The 21,133-nt window shown below is 41.1% G+C and overlaps 1 protein-coding gene across 1 annotated transcript in view; it reads left to right on the top strand.

The window, feature by feature from the left end:
• The window catches only part of LOC145418735 (neurotrimin-like), a 199,379-nt gene extending 178,794 nt beyond the window's left edge, over positions 1 to 20,585 (top strand). Inside the window, exons 5-9 of the mRNA XM_080287070.1 lie at positions 4,622 to 4,780; positions 4,835 to 4,837; positions 16,106 to 16,231; positions 17,833 to 18,014; positions 20,364 to 20,585. Of these exons, the coding sequence (XP_080143196.1) occupies positions 4,622 to 4,780; positions 4,835 to 4,837; positions 16,106 to 16,231; positions 17,833 to 18,014; positions 20,364 to 20,585 (692 nt within the window). The remainder of the gene's footprint in view (positions 1 to 4,621; positions 4,781 to 4,834; positions 4,838 to 16,105; positions 16,232 to 17,832; positions 18,015 to 20,363) is intronic.
• The last annotated feature ends 548 nt before the right edge of the window (positions 20,586 to 21,133 follow it).

The following is a 21,133-nucleotide window of genomic DNA, read 5'->3' on the forward strand; positions in this document are numbered from 1 at the left end:
TTGAAGAGCTTAATATTACTCGCCAGAAAATGTGTATTTCACCCTCATATGTCTATTGGTTACTGCACAATCGACCATTAAAAAAAAAAAAAATAGTCACTCCTTTAAGCAAGAATGGGACGTCTCTAAGAAATAAGGGGGAATAGGGAGGTGAAGGGAGTGTGGGGGGCATCAGGAGAGGGGGGAAAGGGAGGGAATACGTCTGGCACATACCCAGTATGGTCTAGAGGCGTTATGGGGGTTAGTTTGGGTGGAATGGGACACAGATGTTAGGATTCAATGGGACAAAGGGAGGTGGAGAAATGGCCTTGGGAGGGGGGGTCTCCACACCCAGAGATGGGCTGGATCATGCATCCCGCCACCTGATCTCTTAATTTCCATTAGCTAGGTACCTTTTACATCATAAAAGTGGCAGGGTTACGGGTCTCCAGTTTTGGGAACCTCTGTACAATCGTCAGCCACTTTATCACACATTTTCTGAGGCCCACGATTGTCAGCCATGTGACGTTAAGGGTTTGGCAGCAATACGTTGAAAAGGCAAAGCCCTCATACTGGCAGAGTTAATCAAATCCAAATCCCTTACCTGTGAACACTGAGGACTCATTACAAGCATGTTATGAATTAATCAATACTGCAAGTGTTAACCCGCTGCGTGCCAGTGCAGTTTTAAAGCGGTCTGACATAATTCCTCGGCCAGTACCAGTGCCATTTTAAAACGGTTTAAAATAAAAAAAATTCACTGTGATTGCATTTTTCAAGATTCGAAGGTAAAAATTGGCAGGCATGTGTGGTAACTGTATCTCTACCATCCACCAGGCTGTCATGGCCATACACTCAGTCGCTCCCCCCCTCATGCTTGCTCTCCCTCACTCTGCCTGTGTGCCTCACCCAGTGCTGTACTTAGTGACGGCATTTTGTAAATATTTTCATGTATTGTAAGTGTAAGTTGTAAATATTTTCTTGTAAGTGTAAGGACTATATAGTGAAGTCAAGTTGTAAATACTTGCTTGTAAGTGCCAGGACTGTATGTAATGAAGTCAGGTTGTACTTATCTTCAAGTAAGTGTAAGATAATACATTCACAGTGAGAAAGACACGCCAATTGTGATAGATGTTGAAGTAATAAGTAATCAGAAAAGTGTACTGAACATTGCTATACCTTCCCAGCATAAATACCTGAGTATATCTTACATAGAGAACGGCTTTCTCTCACCTATGTGGTAAGCGTGAGAGAGCGGCTATACGTGTATTGGAGTATGCAGGACTCAATAAAACCCATTTCCAAGCCTCGGCAAGCATTTTAATGACGAAATTCGTTGTTTCCACATCAATATCTATCATTTTAACCAAAAAAAAGGGTCGAAAATGGCCGGCACTGGGGCGACCCATATGGCTAAAAATAGCTGGCACGCGGCGGGTTAAAATGAACATTATTTTACGTTTCCCCCCCTCTATAAATCATTAAGTGAGACAGACCTGAAGTACTGTAATGGTGTAGGGGATTCTCTCTCTCTCTCTCTCATATTGGAATTCATAAAGTTAAGTGGAGTTGGAAGCCTCTCTTTGTCCCACTTTTTCTTAAATGTATTGGCTGTATGGGCTTGATGTGTCATCAATAGAATAATCTCTCTCTTTCTCTCCCTATCATTTGTTGACGAGATCTGTCATCCTAATTTGGGTGAGAATCTCACTTTTGTGTCACTAGCTTTGTCTTCACTACAGTTTTCTTTTTTATATATTATTCTGGATATCTGGGGACGTTATTATTTACCAGAGGAGAGACATTCTGACCTTCAAAGGCTATATTTTGTCATTTTTATCCCATGTACTAAGGGTGAAGACTGTTTACTTTCATTCACTTTATTCTCTGATTGTATATCCAAGTATACATGGAGGGATACTAAGATTTTTATGAATGCCTCTGCCCATCAAAAACTGTGGTCTTGATATTTCAATCAGTCGGTCACGTTCTGCTGTTCTTTCTTGTGTATTATATATTTACATGATCTAGATGAAGCCCTCTTCCCATCTCACCTTCACACAAAATCAGAGTCTATGAACAATGTGTGTTAGTAAGTGGACCAGGCTATGTTTTAAAATGTCACAAATTCAGGTAACTGTGCCATGTAGAAAATATTTCAAGATCTTTGAAGTCTTCTTCTTAAAGTCCTTCTGCCATGCATTTTTGGACACCATATCTCAGCAATAGAGCCACTTTCTGATGTGCACCATTACTTACACAATAATTGTAGGTTAAATGGAGAGCCATTTCATTTTCAAGGATCTCAGTCCTCCTGCTCCTCACCTGCTACCCATACCACCGATTTGTGGATTTCGAGTTTCAAGAACCAAGCCACCTTTTGCTAAGTAATGTTATTTTCAAAAAAGGTAAAATTATAGATCTGCACGACTGAAGGTCCCCCTCCCCCACATCCTCTGACAATGAGCTAGGTCATCTTAGTAGCAAGATCACCTTCAGCTGTACTACTTCACACAGAAACCTGGCCTTTGGTAAAGGTAAAACATACTGATTTTGAAGACTCTAGGTCCACCCCTCATAACTGTCCCATTCCCAATCAACGTATCACAGTTTTGGATAACACATCTCATTAACCAGGGTACTTTCAACTGTGTAATACTAGCAAATACACCTGTCTCCGGTACACCCCCTAGGTGTCAACCTATTTTCGGACAAGGCCCTGCTCTGACACTGAAAATACGAGTATTTCCCACACTGACTCATTTTCTTCATTACTTTTGCTCAAAGATATATTATCTATATGGACCTATTTTTTGCTGCTGACCTCTTTCTTTACCAGGGACCTATTTTCTCAATGGACCCATTTTCACCCTTGGACCTATTCTTCCACAAGGACTTATTTTTTTCCATGGGTCTGTTTTCCATCATGAACCTGTATTTCCTTCAAGATCCTGTTTTCCCTCTATGGTCCTTATTCCCATCGTGGGCCTAATTTCCCTTCATTGCTCCATTTTCCCCGTTGGACTTTCTTCATTTGAACCAGTTTTCTGCATGGACATATTTTTCCCATCAACCTATTCTATCCTGCAAACCTAATTTTTTCCTCATGGGGAAACACCAATATGCACTTATATCTATTTCTCCTATGAATCTGATTTCCAGTGCAGACCTATCCTTATCAACTGAACTAATATGGGCCCATTTCCCTAGGGATATATTGTCCATTGACCTATTTTTCCAGTGAACCTATTATTATCATGGGCATTATTATTTCATGGACCTAATCACCATGGATTTATCTTCTCACTATCCACCCACCCACCTATCCTGCCCACTCAATTACCTACCCACCCACCCTGTCTACCCACTCACCCTGCCCCACCCTGACCACCCAACCCTACCGACCCATCTCACACGTGCGGCTTACCCACCACACCCACATAGCTCACCTACTGCATTCAAGCAGCCCACCCATCCATCCACCCACCCACCTCACTCATCCGCCCACAAGCCTACTGACCCAGCGATCAAGTTCCACCATGATGACTTTCAAGTTCACACACACACACACAAACACACACACACACACACACACACACACACACACACACACACACACACACACACACACACACACACACACTAAGAGAAAAGCACAGTTGCTTTTATAATATACATTTCTCACACAATAAGCATCTGGTAAAATGTAACACCTGACCAAATACTGAAGACCTTGTAAAAAAGGAAGAAAAATAAAAGTTAATGTCCATTTACCAATACACCATTTTTTCCCGAGCCATTGTAGAATGTATCAGTCTCATTATTTTGTATATCTCAACAATCCCATTCCCATTCCTCCCTACTTCAGCCTGCATCTCAGTTTGTGGATGTTGTATATAAATACCTGCACCACATCTGACTGTGTTGGTTTCCATATATAACTGGTCTATGGTAAAGGCCGTCCCAATAGATTTTCAAGGTTTTAATCTTTTCTCCCCTTTCTACTCACTACTCCCAGCTTACCATTACTCTTTAACTTAGTAACCAGACGGTCTTTGGTTGTGCAGCTTAGCATACTTAACAGGGTTATGGCAAAGGTGAATTTTTTAACTTTCAAGGATCCAGGTATCTCCACACCCCAAACACCTGTATCGATCACGAACTGAGGATGTCAGTTTTCAGTATGCATGCCATCTTTGGTTGTCCCGCCTTACACTCACAGTAGGACCATGGCAAGCGCTTGCATTTATGTCATGTCTACTGATTTTTAAGACGTTAGGTACCTCCACTTCCTGAGCAACCTTGTGGGCGTTGGGCACACACACACACACACACACACACACACACACACACACACACACACACACACACACACACACACACACACACACACATCTTGTTGAAGATTCGGAAACTAAACCAAATTTGGTTATGAGTCTTTACACACACACTGTATGCCTATTTTAAGAGCTCAGCCTCATGAATATTAAGGTTTGAAGTGGTATGATGCTGAAAGATATGACCACCTGGGAACAAAATGGTGTTTAACAGTCAGCAAACGGGATGAATATAGTTACTATCAGCTTTGCTATCTTGTTGTTGCAGATGTTATTCTACTAACCCGTTCCTCTATTCTCCATAGTGCCACCTACAATAGAAGACACCACGAGCAGCAGTGACATGACGGTGAACGAGGGCAGTGACGTAGTGATGACCTGTGATGCTCGAGGTGACCCACAGCCGGCCATACGCTGGGTCAGGGAAGACGGCCGTAGACTCACCTTCAATACGTCGTCGGCTGGTAAGTCACTAGAACAGATGAAAACATCATATATAAAGTAGAACTAGTTTGGAGTGGGTAAGGAAGTTCCCTCCCACCACCTACATCGATGATTATTTTTTGTGTAGGGTGTGTTGAACATCCTGTTGTAAGAGATGAGCAAAAGACAGAAATTAGTTCAGAGAACTGGGAAATGACTGTTTCAGAACATCGGTGAGAACAGAGGAAGAATTTTTGATAGAAGTGCTGGAAGTGAACATTATGCTTTAAAAATATCAACATCATAATAGAATAGGGAGATTTATAGCGTGATGCAAGAGGTAATATAATAGAGGATTAAGGATGCAAAAGAATGAATTCAGAACGAAAAGTAATATGGTGAGAGCAAAGAATGGGTAATTATATATATAAAAAAAAAGATATGTGAAGAATTTCAAATAATTATATATATATATATATATATATATATATATATCATCATCATCAGCTGTTCAGATCCACTGCGGGACCGGCCTATCCCTACCGATGGAGGGACGATACAGCCGCTATATCTCTACCAAGTGGCTTAGGCTGTCTGGTAGAGATTGTATGTAGGGTGAGAAGTGCTTGTAAGTGTGATTGTAGTGTTGTAGTGGCTTTGGATGTGTGTGTAGTCTGTGAACCAAGTGTAATCGGCCCGCCTTAAACCGACTGGGTGCAAGCATACTAGTATGAGACACTGGTTCAACCACAGCACCCCTTGTGTCCGCCAGTGTAGCAAGTGGCTTGGTGAACGCTCCCCAAAGTTTTTTTTTTTTTTTTTACATCTCTGGCGGGAGGCGAACCCGCACTCACCAGCATGCGAAATGCACACTCTACCACTGTACCACAGAGGCTCCATATATATATATATATATATATATATATATATATATATATATATATATACAGTAATCACTCTAATATCCGGACGCCCAATAACCGAACATCCCCACTACCCGGACATAATCGTCCTGGGATCCAACATTCCCAAAATGGTCCGAAAACCAAAAAAAAAAAAAAAAAACGATTTTTTTCCCGTCTGTAATTTGAACTTACTGTGTGCGCCGCGGGAGAGCATTGTTTTGGCGCGTCATTCCTCCGACGTCCGATAGAGCTCCGCTGCATCCTCCGCACTTCCCGCCTGTCTCTCACCGTGAGTGCATGCTCATCGTAATGGCTGCCCACGTGATCGCTTTTGTGGTGGTGCCCTACCTGCTGCTCTCGGGCCTCCTCTTAGTGTGTGTGATGATGGCCCCGCCACCTGAGAAAAGGAAGAGAATGGTGTTGACTCTGGAGAAGAAGAGGGAGATATTGGAGAAAGTGGATGCGGGTTGGTCTTCTTCCCGCATTCTTCGCGAGTTCAACCTGGCCCGGTCTACTTTGTTTGATATCAAGAGGTCCCGAGACAAACTCATGCAGTACACGGCTGACTTCTCGTCGAGAAGCAAACGCAACGTGGAAAGGAAGGTTATTTTTACCCCCAAGTTTGCAGAAATCGACCGATCCACGTTGATTTGGTATCGACAACAACGTGCTGCTGGTGTGATGGTACGTGGAATGGAGCTGAAGGCTGCTGCTGAGAAGTTCGCCAGGCTTCATGACGCCCTAGACTTCAAGGGATCCGAGGGTTGGCTCTTCGCGTTCAAGTTGCGACATGGCCTTACCAATCGTAAAGCACATGGCGAAGCATTGGACGCTAACGAGGATGGAGTTGACGAGTTTCGGCACAAGATGAAAGGCTTGATCGACAGGGAGGGCCTAACTCTCGGTCAAGTCTACAACGCTGACAAAACTGGCCTATTCTATCGCTCGCTGCCAACAAACACTCTAGCCGAGGAGATGGAGAAGCGTTTACCTGGCCGCAAGCTTTCCAAGGAACGGATAGCTGCTTTGTGTTGTGCCAGTGCTAACGGCATGCACCGGCTTAAGCCCGTTGTTGTTGGCCGTGCAAAGCAGCCTCGGTGCCTTCGTGGGGTGATGGATGTCCTTCCTGTCATCTGGTACCATTCTTTGAAGGCATGGTTCACAGCTGTGATCTTCAAAGACTGGTTTCACCGTCACTTCGTCAAGGAGGTCGTCCATTACCAGACAAAGACACTGGGAATCCCACGCGACCAGGTAAAGGCTCTCCTTCTACTCGACAATGCACCTGCCCACCCGTGCGACAAGGACTTGGTTGCTGAAAATGGCCGTATTAGGTGCATGTTTCTGCCACCTAATACGACTGCTCTCATTCAACCAATGGACCAAGGAGTGATCATGGCAACAAAGCGCCTATACCGTTGGAAGTTCCTGGACGAGGTGATCGTTGTTCTCGAGGATGAGGATGAGCGCAGGGAGGGACGGGACACACGAGGCAAGCGGACTTTGGAAAACCTTCGCCGCTACAACATCAAGTCTGCGCTGTACAACTGGGCTAGTGCATGGAAGGAAGTCCCTGTGAAAACTCTTGAAAATGGTTGGTCTTGTCTGCTTCTCGGAATGGATGTGGAGTATGATTTTCTAGGGTTTGACGTGGATGACTTCCATGCACGGCTACATACGCACGGTGACGATGTAGATGTGGACGATGTTCGTGAGTGGTTGGATGACGATGAGGGCGATCCTGGGTATCAGACGTTGTCTGATATCAAGATTGCGTCTTCGGTTGCAGGTGTCAGTACCGAACTTGAAGATTCCGACGCTGAAGGCGACGATGATGCGGACTCCTCTCAGCAGGACACTACTCCAGCCATCCCCAAGCTGAGCGCACTCCGGGAACATCTAGAGTTCGTCCTAGACTACCTGGAACACCCAGACTGCGACAGGGAGATGGGGCCCTTGGGACTTGTGGAGGAAGTGCGTGCTTTCAGGCAGCACATCATCAATCGTCAGAATCGTCGGTCATTGCATCAATCAACCATTGACAGTTTTTTCAGGCCCGTGACCCCCGCTGTGCCCAGCCCTAGCTCCACTCCATTGCCTCCCCAAGACAGGCCCTCATGCTCTGAGCCACAGCCCAGCACATCAGCCACGGTGGAGTCACCGCTCGACGTGAGTTTGCGGCTGTCTTCAGAGTCCTCTGCAGTGGGTACGCCATCACCATGACCCAGCGATGCACCCCTAGGTCGCCTGCCAGTGATACTCTCAGACACTGACAGTGAATGAACAGCAAGAACTTCTCCACTAGACCACACGGGAATTTTGAGTGTTGTGCAGTGAAAAAAACGGTGTGTTGTGTTAAGGATTTAAAGTTGTGAGAAAAAAGACCAGAAAAAAAATGTAACGTAAATAGACTTGTTTGTTTTGGCTTTGGAAAATTTAAAAAAAATGGGAAAAGTTAAAGTGCAACACTAAGTTACAATGGAGCATTATTTTGACAAAAGTGAACACTGTGAAGAGAATGAACTTCTGTGTGTTATTGACTAAGTTCAGTGCAAGACTTCAGGAACAGTGTACTGCAAGTGCTTCAGGAAATCGTTCTTACTGTCAGAGTCCGAGAGGAGGCGGTTATTCATCGAGGTGGCCAGGGACTTGCTGTAAGTAGCCAGAATGTTTCATACCGTACTTTTTTCCCTACTATACTTACCTCATTTCACTCTTTAATGTCCTTTATTGGTGTGAATAGGGTGTTAGTAGCTATGCATGTGCAGAAGGAATGTGTTTTTCTGAGTTAGACTAGGTTAGGGTCCATAAGTACCAGAATGTTTATTAATGTATGAACATACTTCTAAACCCTCATTTTATGTTTCTTTTGCATTTATTTCAGTCATTTATGTGCCTTATTGGTGTGATATGGGTCTTAAATAGGTGCTATGCTTGTCCAGAGGGAGTTGTATAGGTGTTTCTCTGAGTTAGGGTCCATAAGTACAAGTCCATAAGCCGGGACCCAATATCCGGACAAAACCAATAACCGGACCTACCTATGGCTCTATTACTTCGGATATTGGAGTGATTACTGTATATATATATATATATATATATATATATATATATATATATATATATATATATATATATATCCCGAGACGTCCTGTCGACGTATAGGTACGTTGCAACATTTTGCATTTGCCAGTCCCATTGACATACTGGTACATCGTGCAATTGCAAGGTCCCTAATGTGCACAATTTTCAATTTTCTCGTGTGATTTTTCGTATGTATACACGGAACACCTTCTATTCCTCTACAAGATGCCAAGCAGGGACAATGCCTTACACCGCGTAATCTCCCTCCCCCCCGCACGCCATTTTCTCGGCAATTCACCTGTTACCAGTGACCTGGCCAATAAAGACATTCAGGGCCAGAGTGATTCCCCAATCGATGACAATGTGGAGGACAAGGTTTACATAGCATTAGAGGAAGAAACAGTCAGAAATGACAATCAGGTAATGTGGCAAAAGGTCAGGAATGATGATGAGTTAGTGAGTGAAACAGTGCTTAAAATGCCTATATTACTGTTTGAAAACCAATATACTCTCGTACTACATATAAATTCGTACCAAATAAATAAATAAATATCGTTTATGAGTGGTGTGGAATAGTTATCCTCCCATAGAACTCGTTTTCTTTGCAGCCAGCCTGATAGAAAATCCTGTAAGATAAGGAGGTACTCCTACCTGTATCGAGTATTTTAAACCTCCGGTGAGCGATTTCTCTATGAATTTTCGATGTTTCTCACCAAAAGCGGAGGTTTTAGCCAAAAAAAAAAAAAAAATCCAAAAATGCTCGGGACTGGGGGGTGTCGGAGGTGCGAAAGTGCTCGGGACATGACGGGTTAAATATATGGAGCCTCTGTGGTACAGTGGAAGAGTGTGAGTTTTCGTACATGGGAGAATGAGAGTTAGCACCCCGTCTGGGTAAAAACTTTGGGAGTGTTCTCCAAGCCACGTACTGCTTTGGCGGACATAAAGGGTGCTATTGATGAACCAGTGTCGCGTAATGTAAAGTATGCTTGCACTCTCGACATGCGTGGGTTGATTTCCCTTGGTTGACGGACAACATACACATCCAAAGCCCCTCCAATACTACAATCACACTTACAAGCACTTCTCACTCACATATATATATATATATATATATATATATATATATATATATATATATATGTATATATGTATATACATATATATATATATATATATATATATATATATATATATATATATATATCTATATATATATATATATATATATATATATATATATATATATATATATGTATATATGTATATACATATATATATATATATATATATATATATATATATATATATATATATATATATATATATATATATATATATATATATATATATATATATATATATATATATATATATGTGGGTGAGAAGTGCTTGTAAGTGTGATTGTAGTATTGGAGGGGCTTTGGATGTGTATGTTGTCCGTGAACCAAGGGAAATCAACCCACGCATGTCGAGAGTGCAAGCATACTTTACAGTACGCGACACTGGTTCATCAACAGCACCCTTTATGTCCGCCAAAGCAGTACGTGGCCTGGAGAACACTCCCAAAGTTTTTACCCAGAAGGGGTGCTAACTCTCATTCTCCCATGTACGAAAACTCACACTCTTCCACTGTACCACAGAGGCTCCATATATTTAACCCGTCATGTCCCAAGCACTTTCGCACCTCCGACACCCCCCAGTCCCGAGCATTTTTGGATTTTTTTTTTTTTTTGGCTAAAACCTCCGCTTTTGGTGAGAAACATCGAAAATTCATAGAGAAATCGCTCACCGGAGGTTTAAAATACTCGATACAGGTAGGAGTACCTCCTTATCTTACAGGATTTTCTATCAGGCTGGCTGCAAAGAAAACGAGTTCTATGGGAGGATAACTATTCCACACCACTCATAAACGATATTTATTTATTTATTTGGTACGAATTTATATGTAGTACGAGAGTATATTGGTTTTCAAACAGTAATATAGGCATTATAAGCACTGTTTCACTCACTAACTCATCACCATTCCTGACCTTCTTTTGCCACATTACCTGATCGTCATTTCTGACTGTTTCTTCCTCTAATGCTATGTAAACCTTGTCCTCCACATTGTCATCAATTGGGGAATCACTCTGGCCCTGAATGTCTTCATTGGCCAGGTCACTGGTAACAGGTGAATTGCCGAGAAAATGGCGTGCAGGGGGGGGGAGGTTACGCGGTGTAAGGCATTGTCCCTGCTTGGCATCTTGTAGAGGAATAGAAGGTGTCCCGTGTATACATACGAAAAATCACACGAGAAAATTGAAAATTGTGCACATTAGGGACCTTGCAATTGCACGATGTACCAGTATGTCAATGGGACTGGCAAATGCAAAATGTTGCAACGTACCCATACGTCGACAGGACGTCTCAGGATATATATATATATATATATATATATATATATATATATATACAGTAATCACTCCAATATCTGACGTAATAGAGCCATAGGTAGGTCCGGTTATTGGTTTTGTATATATATATACTCTATATATATATATATATATATATATATATATATATATATATATATATATATAAAATCAACCCTGCTCTCTTTCACCACCAACATTAACGGCAGGGGTGAGATAGGGTACAAAAAAAAAAAATAATGAGGAAACATTATGATTCTGCGAGATATAATCAACAGAGTGCCACATGAAGTTAACCACATAATCATTCATTCACCTTCAAACCACTGCAGTCATGGCTCCACCTGACAGATACACCTGTCCACACATAGGTACCTTATTATCTATCAGACAAGAATCAGTCCAATGACTATCAAATCGTATACTCCTCAGTACGAAATTCCTCCAACCAACTTGTTTCTTTGTCACTTCCCTAGCTTCACCAGCAACCACGGTTCTCTTTCTCACGCACTTATTAACCGTATCTGTCCATTTCTTGGCTTACTACGCCTTTTCCTACCTTCATACCCATTCATATATAGTTTACTCACCGTCTTACGTACAGTATGTCCATTCTCTGCATTCATTATACCATCAATGGCAAAGCCACCTTATCTTCCACCTCTCCCAAGACACTCTTGAGCCAGAGCCCCAGCCGGAAAAGGTGGTGGCCCTTCAGGGGTAAAAATGATCAGCGAGCCAATGTGGAGAGGTTGTTCGAAAACAACTGGAAAAATTCAGAAAAGAACTGTTAGAATGATTAATAACCCTACTATTACAAACGAACTACCTCCCCTACAAGTAAGAAGGAATGTTGCATCCCTTGCATTATTTCACAGGCACTTTTATGGCAAATGCTCAAAAATAGTTGCATCCATAGTGCCACCTCTCCAAGCTTTCCCCCGCTCTACAACAGCATCTGGTAGCGCTCATGACTGAACCGTCAAACTGCCACATTGCAGAACTTATGCCAATAAAAATTCTTTTATATTTCCCAAACTGCATCTCTTTGGAACTCACTTCCTCAGAGTGGTTTTCCCTCAAACTTCAACCTATGCCTATTCAAATTTAATTGTTACAGGCTACTAATGAATGGAGGGACACCTGTAATTATGTGGATGCATTTTTTTTTTATTTGTTTTCACTTCCTCTGGTCTGTTATTAATATATATATATATATATATATATATATATATATATATATATATATATATATATATATATATATATATATATGGAGCCTCTGTGGTACAGTGGTAGAGTGTGCGTTTCGTACACGGGTGAACCAGGGTTCGCACCCCGCCAGGGTAATAATCTTTGGGAGTGTTCACCCTGCCACGTACTGCATTGGCGGACACAAGGGGTGCTGTGGTTGAATCAGTGTCGCTTACTATAAAGTATGCTTGCACCCAGTCGGCTTGCGCGGACAGATTACACTTGGTTCACAGACTACACACACATCCAAAGCCACTCCAACACTATAATGACACAAGCACTTCTAACCCTACATACAATCTCTACCAGACAGCCTAAGCCACTTGGTAGAGATACATTGGCTGTATCGTCCCGACTTCGGTCGGGATAGGCCGGTCCTGCAGTGGATACTCAAACGGCTGATGATGATGATGATATATATATATATATATATATATATATATATATATATATATATATCTATATATATATATATATATATATATATATATCCGCAACTATATCTGTATATAAGTTTATACATATATACTTATAAAGTAAACATATACACAGATCTACCAGAAGACCCGCCGACATGTTGTAAAAATACCCCCGCTAATACCAATACACCAGTCCTGTTTGAGACTGTCCTTGCATATATTCAGTATGGACGGTAGGTGTTAGCGCCGAAGTGGTGACATGTAGAGGTGTACGGTATGTAGGAGGACTGCTGGGCCTTGATAGCACGCTGTGAAGCCTATGCCCAGAGTCGGACACATAAAAAAAAAAAATACAAATAGATCTATCAAGCTATCTATTTATCTATCTGTGTATCTATCTATTAACATATGATTGAATATAGTTGTGCACAAGAATTTTAAAAAATCTATGACCTAAGTTCAGTAAAAGTTTATAAGAATTTGAGTTACATCCAGACTTTGATGCATGAAATTGTAAATGTTATTGGTGCTGGGGGGTTGGGGAGGTATACTCGTTCTGAAACTGTGCAGGTGTGCAGACTGTTGCACCAGCAGAAAAGGGCAGTACTTCAGAAGTGGATGAAAACCTACTGACTGGGACAGGTGGAATTCCTGTTTCAACAGCCCTCAGGACTAGCCACTGATACACTACTTTGCCATACTTTTTCATTGTTTCAGTAACACGGGGAGTAGACCGATATGCATTTTCTCTGTCTACACCAAACTATATGCACAATGCACATAACAAACCAGATTTCTCCAAAATTTGAAAATATGGCAACTCAACAGCTAGACTCGGAGTTCTGAGAGATGTACTGGACCAATGTCTGACTTATCCTCTGTTCATTTGTATAACATTAGTTTGCCTCTAATTTTCTTTCTATTGAACACCATCTACCTTCCTCAAACCCTCACCTTCTCTTCTCCATTGAGACTTAGTTGTCTGAGGCGACTGATAGAATACTTTTATCTGTATCCTTGTGTTTTTTTCTTACATACTCAATTGAAAATCAAAGGTAGTTGTTGTATGCATGTACATGGCAACATATCTAGCTCTTGTCTCCATTAATTTGAGTCCTATGAATTCTCATCACTCTGGCTTCACATATCCTGTCATTCCTTGCCTAAATATTATATGTGATGTGTACTTTTTCTGAAATGTCCATTCTAGATTATTTCAATGATCACCTCTACCTTTGGCTCTCATCCCCATTCACAGATCCACCTGGTCAACAAGCCTACATCTTTTCTCTCCACAATGACCTCAAGCAGCTTGTGCAACAACCAGCCCATATCTCTGACTGCCTTGGACAGTCCCCAAATCCTTGAACTCTTTCATACAACTAATCATTCTGCATACTTGTTTTAGACTTTTTGCATGCAGGTGTTGTAGTTAAAGATTGTGGTTGTGGCTATAGGTTGAATATTAGGATAAGTGAAGCGTGAAGCTAATGTGAGTGAGGCATATGCAAGTCAAGAAGCAAGCCCATCTACCTCTCCTTTCCTATATCTTGTTCTGTACACATAGATTATATCTTCACCCGAGCTTGCCTGTTTGTCTGTCTGTTCATCAAGTTACAGAAATATCTGTTGAGATAATTATGAAAAGTTGAAGCATTCCGTATAAGCCATAGTGATTCATTGAGAGAGGTTGTGTCAATTCCTCATAGCGCATGTTCAGGCATTGTGTCAGACCACTTATAGACAAGACGCTTGTTGGTGAAGATGAATGCAACCAGGGGTTTTGCATCAGTGTAGCCTGTACAAGTAGGCCATCTTTATGTGGGCAGGTGTGAAGGAAAACATCTATGGGTAACAGTGATGCAAAATTCCTGTCTGTAACTGCCCACACCAGCAAACATTTGTTGTAGACGTGGTCTAATGGGGACACCCAGCTCGCAAATGAGAGAATCTGAGCTCAAATCTTGATCCATCAAGAGCAAGTTGTATTCTGGGGAGAGACAGGAACGTGTTAAAAATTGTTTATCAGGTTTATAGACTCTCATGTAGTCGATAGGCATAAAAACCTATTGTTTCTTTTTTATCTGCTTTCAAGGAATGAGTCCATTCCCAGTGACGAGCAGGAACAAGCATTCATTTGATAAGTGTGCACGACTGCTGAACACAAACAAACCTGGACTAACATTTAAGAATTTGATCCAGTGATTTCACTGATTACTGTAATCAGAAAGGTCTTAGTCAGGACGGAGAAGAAGTGATATCTGCACAATAGTTTAGCATCAAATAGTTTAAGTATGCATTCACCGACTTGCACTTTTACATAATTGATCTCTTTATTTCATCATCAATCAACATCATTATCATCATTACCACCATCTTGTCAGTCATACTTCTGACTGATACATGGGCTGGTAGAGATCCACAAACAGCAACAGGAAAGCACAACAGCTGGAAAGCTACCAGCAGAGTGTGCAATAACATGAGCTCTGCCTAATCCTTCATCATTCAAACCATAAGAAGTTTCAGCTGTTAGTGTACATAGTTATTGTATCGTTACCCTTCCTGCTCATACGCTTATTTAAAACTTCACTCTCTCCGACAAGGAAAATATGTTTTCCCCCCCTATTTGTTTGTTTGTTTGTAGGATTACTCAAACACTAAGAGAGATTTGGACCACAATTGGTGGGTAGATAGCCCATGTCCCAAGGAACAATCGTTTAACTTTAGGGGGCGATCCGTATCATATTAGGCTATAGATTCTTGATCCGGAAAACATTTTTTTGTGAAACCCTAATCAGTGATGAAATTCCTAACCCAATATGAAGAGTGGTTTGGAAATCGTTGTCCTTGTCGGAGAGATGCGTTCTACTGAGTGCCTCTCTTTCTTGTTGTCTTCTGCCGATTATACTCGACTACAAGAACGAACCATAGTAGAAAGAAATAATAAAGATTTGATCTATAAGTAGTCCTATATATGTCCCAAGCATGATAAAATATTCACAAGATATCAAAGAACAAATAAATAGACGTTCTGTGCCCACGGTAGTTTGTCCCATTGTTGTTGCTCCACTTCCCCTTGGCAGAGATTTTATTGATTTTGCAGGTTATTTTCCGTAGCTCTGTGGCAGAATACGACATTACACTGGCTCTTCATCCTTTCGAGATGACTAATCTGTGACTGGCACTATATTCCAGTGTTAAAATATGGTTCCAGCAATGAGATCATGATATAAAGATGGCAATTTTTGTTAAGGGTAAAGTGCATAGAGTAACACCGGTTTCCTTCAACATCACAGATGAACACATGGGCAGGACTCTCTCACTGGGAGCTGTTGGTCGTAACAGCAGTGGGGCCTACTTGTGTATCGCTACCAACGGGGTCCCGCCATCTGTTAGTAAGAGGATTCTGCTTAATGTTAACTGTGAGTATGTTCCTCCACTTTATATATATATATATATATATATATATATATATATATATATATATATATATATATATATATATATATATATATATATGTGTGTGTGTGTGTGTGTGTGTGTGTGTGTGTGTGTGTGTGTGTGTGTGTGAATAATTCAATTAGCTTTTATCCAACCTTAGCCACACCAGGTGGAAGGGTTGATGGTCTTCAGAAAGATGACTTATTGTCCTTAAGAGGAACAGAACAAATGAAGGACACCGGGATAGGGCAAATTTAGACTCAGCAACATTGACTTTTTTTTCCAGATTAAGACCAAACTTAATAAAAAGGATGAAGATTAGGCAAGAACAAGGAATTCTGTGTTGAGAACAGCTGGTGTGTTTGTGTGTGAACACAATATCTAAACTGTTATCATTTTATTTCAATCACATTTAATGGAAGGATTGAGAATAATGCAAAGATGTGGCCTTTAGTTTTTTTTTTTTTTTTTTTTTTTTTTTTTTTAAGAATAGATCAGTGGTCAGAGTCACTTGGGAAGATCAACTTAAATATTTTCTGTTCAATTTAAGTCAAACTTGGCAGAAGGTTTTAGCGTGAGGCAAAGGGTAAAGACAATCTGTTTTGAGAACAATCAAAGGTCAGGGAATGCTGTTTTGAGAACAATCAAAGGTCAGGGAATGCTGTTTTGAGAACAATCAAAGGTCAGGGAATGCATGCAATGATCAAAGTCATGGTCACATGGCAAGGTCAGCTTAATCAGCTCTGAAATTATCTTAACCAGTGCCAGTGAAAGTCTTAAGGGTCAGCTGAGAGTGAAGTTGCTGGATATTGGGAGCAACGGGTAAAAGATAACGGTCACAGGGCAGAGTCAAATGTTAAATATTTAACCGTTTGTTCTGCGTAGAAACTGCACTCTCTGAATACTCGTGTGTGTGTGTGTGTGTGTGTGTGTGTGTGTGTGTGTGTGTGTGTGTGTGTGTGTGTGTGTGTGCGCTCAGTTTGGTGTTTTTCTCTTCTTAACAGTATGTCATCGAATTTTAAGGAATTTCATTCGTATAAAACCTATTACTTTTCCGTTAGCGTTGCAAAACTGTAAGCAGATTTACTGTAGTGTTAATGATATCCAACATAATCCAGCATACTCGTATATACTCAGTTACGAACTTGTTGGCTTTTATTCAGCAATATGATGGTGAATTTTGAGAAAAGCTGCTTAAATAGCATATAGTGGTTTTTCATACGCTTCCTAATGAAATGCCTAAGTGTACTGAAGCACTTCTCATACCATAAATCGTTAAAAATACTGTTCTCAAAACTGGAAGAACCTTAGGTTAATTAAACGAGCGGTCAGACTCTTGATCTAAGTTTGTTTAATTATTGCCCCTGTTCACCTCGCATTATAACTACAGACCTGCATGGTAACTGAGTAACCTATGTCATGTGGGGAAGATTCAAACATAGCAAAAACTGATCCTCACTGGGTACATTTTGCATTGGTCTGTGGGGAAGATTCAAGCATAGGAAAAACTAATTGACTTAATGATCCTCACTGGGTACAATTTGCGCTGGTCTAAACCTCCTTCTTTCGTCCACCATCACAGTCCCGCCCGTGATGCTGCAGGAGGGCAGTAGTGGGCGTGTGGGTGTGGCTCTGGAGGGAGTAGTCAGCCTAGAATGCAGGTTCCAAGTCCGCCCACTGACCGAGGTTCACTGGTTCCACGGGCCACGAGAATTAACGCCGTCTGACAATTCGCTCACTATCACTACCACAAGTTTGGATGAGGTAAGGCAGTGAGTCTCTCTCTCTCTCTCTCTCTCTCTCTCTCAGTTAATATGCTCTAATGCCCTCCCACAAAAATACCACTTCGCATACTTCTCTCCTGGGCATATCTTCCTCTTTGGATGTGGATAAGCAGCAGTATATGCTCAGTTACCTCTGTCTCTGCCTGTATACAGTATTTAAGTATTTTTCTGTAATTCATCCAGTCATTCTTTCATGAAAATGGTCTTGCAGTTTCTACAAATTGTTTTCATTTCTCCTTCAACCAGTCATCCATATACTTATTGGGACTCCCTGTATCGCTTGGGTTTTGTAGGAGGAAAAGAAGATTGCTAAGAATGGAGTGGGGTCAGTAAGGTTGGATATGGGTTGGTGTAATGGTTGGCATTGGCAAGAATGGAGAAATGTTAAGGTGGAGTGTGGGTGGTTAGAAAAAGAGGCTTGAGATTGGGTGATTGTGTATGAACGATGACAGGAAGCTTGTTGGCTCTTAACCATGCAATCATCTGGGAGGAAAACTTCCAATACCCTCTTCTGGACACCCGGTAGAGAAAAAAACGAAATCATAAATGTTGGAGAGAGAGAGAGAGAGAGAGAGAGAGGAAGTAAGAAAGGGAGGCGAGGGATGGAGGATGAAGGGGAGAGATGAAGGCAAAAGTCGAAATATTACAGATAACAGTCACCTAAACTGAGGCTAAGGGTGTGCGGACATGATTTAATATTGGTGCCGATTGGTCAGTGAAAACGGTGATGAAAAAGGGAGGAGAAATGATCATGAAAATAAAAAAAAGTCACTGCATGATAGTGCTGTGATCCCCAGTCTAATGTACGGATGCGAAGATTTAACCTTCTTGAATAAACACATGCCAAGAGAGAGAGAGAGAGAGAGAGAGAGAGAGATGGAAATAGCTTGCTTGAAAGAGGTATATGAAGTTACACCGACAGAGACGCAGAGAAAGTAAAGAAGAACTGTAGTATAAATATGAATGTGAGAAAGTGTTAAGGAAAATACTATGTGACGATTTTGTCTTGTGAAGAGGATGGAGAATGAGGGACGGACGAAGAGGGAGTATGGAACTGAAGTGTTTTTGGAGAGGGGAAGGAGGAGACCAATGATCAGAAGGAGGGATGGTTTGAGTGATGTTTGAGGGAAGGGGTGTCTGACTTGAAGGAAGGGCAGCCAAATGACATAAAACAGGGCTATGTGGAGGCGATTTGTTTGTGACCACCCTTGACGAGATTAAGGAGTCTGGCAATAGGTAGATAGATAGATAGATAGACAGATAGGTAGACAGACAGACAGACTCTGACTGATTGATTGATATATAAATGGCAGATCGGTCGAAGGTCAAGGTCAGAAGTCAAGGGCAGAGTTATGCGTGACGTCGCTGTGCTTTCCGACCATGCTCCCAAATGCCTTATTCCTGTATTCTCATCTGTAACAACCTCATTTGTTTCGTTACTTCCTTACTTTATCCTTAGTTTACTGTCTATTTCTATTTTTTTAATTACTCTTGTGCTTGTTGGTCGTTCATTTTTTCGGTCTTTCTACCTGTGCATGTTATATCCTTCCATTTCTGACTTTTTTTTCTTCTCTTCCTCCTCCTTCCCGCCTTTCTCTTTCGTTTCCTCATTTTTCTTTTTATTTTATATTTTAGCTGTTCTTTCCTGTGTATTATCATTCTTTGCGTTTTTTTTTTTCCCATACCATATATGTCCTCTTCCCTCTTAACCTTACTTGTTTTTGTTCAACCTTTCCTTTGTTTTTCGTTGTCTGCTTAGCTTCATACCTACGTTTTCCTTTTGTCTTTCTTCGCTTCTCCTCCTCATCTTGCCTCACCACTGTCCATCTTTTTAACCTCTCTTTTTTTCCCTCTCTTTTCTTAACCTACTGCATGATGTCTTTTTTTCAATTGTGTCGCTGTATATTCCACTCATCATATCTTTTTCATATACATTTTCCATTTTCTTCTTATTATACTCTCATTTTTGCTCTTAATTCAAGTTGCACTGATGTCGAAAATCATATTGCCATTAGCACATGTATGCATAACAAATATAACATGTTGCGTTATCCTTCTCACATCTTTGTTTCAACGTCTCTCTCTCTCTCTCTCTCTCTCTCTCTCTCTCCTACACTGTTGCATATCTTTCTGTATATATATATATATATATATATATATATATATATATATATATATATATATATATATATATATATATATATATGTGTGTGTGTGTGTGTGTGTGTGTGTGTGTGTGTGTGTGTGTGTGTGTGTGCGTGCGTGCGTGCGTGTGTGGGGGGGGTGTATTATGCTTGCCTGTCTGTTAATACATCTGTGTTCACTTCAGGACTCTGGTCTGTGGAGATCAGTTCTGTCCGTGCAAGTACAACGGACTCGTGACTTCGGACAGTACCGCTGCTCTGTCCGCAACCCTCTTGGCGCCAACGAGCGAACCTTCCATGTTATTGGTAAGATGCACCTCATCCTCATCATCCGCCCCTCCTCCCCTTCCTCCTTCATGTTTACTCGGCACTCATACTCAGCTTACTCACATCTTAGTCTGAAGTAACCCTTGAACTATGACGTCAGTTTTTAATTGTACTGTGGCTACCGTCAGACAATTTTATTCAGGTTTGTAGGAGGCGGTATTGTAAAGAAATGGACATTGAAGCCTGTAGTAAACCTACCTAGTTTCAAAAATTCCCAAGTTCAATAGTATCGTCTGGTGCTAGTAACAATAATATATAAAACCTCGGCTTTGTCGTGGCATAATTATCTTTAACTGCAATAATTCGATGGCGTCTTTCCCTTTTAATCTTGCTATTTTCAGACTTTTCAGGGTGGACGTTTAACGGTAGCAAGAATATGTGAACATTCTTTATCGTAAGGAAATGGTTAAACATAACTGTCACCTTCTCCTCGAGGAATTCTATATTTTCCTTTTTTTTTCATTATATTGCCAGCTTCTGGAAGGCTTACTGAACTACAGTAATTAAATACAGCCGTCATTAACTCATCCTTTATAAGAGATCTTTTTTGTATTGAATAAAGTCATTATGTTGCAACAAAAGTAAACTGTAGCAAGACGTCACCGTTTGGAATTGGTTAATTTTTTAA

The sequence above is a fragment of the Coenobita brevimanus genome, chromosome 116, assembly GCF_032717465.1.
Source record: "Coenobita brevimanus isolate Jiangsu-jjx chromosome 116, ASM3271746v2, whole genome shotgun sequence".
In the NCBI taxonomy this organism is placed as follows: domain Eukaryota; kingdom Metazoa; phylum Arthropoda; class Malacostraca; order Decapoda; family Coenobitidae; genus Coenobita; species Coenobita brevimanus.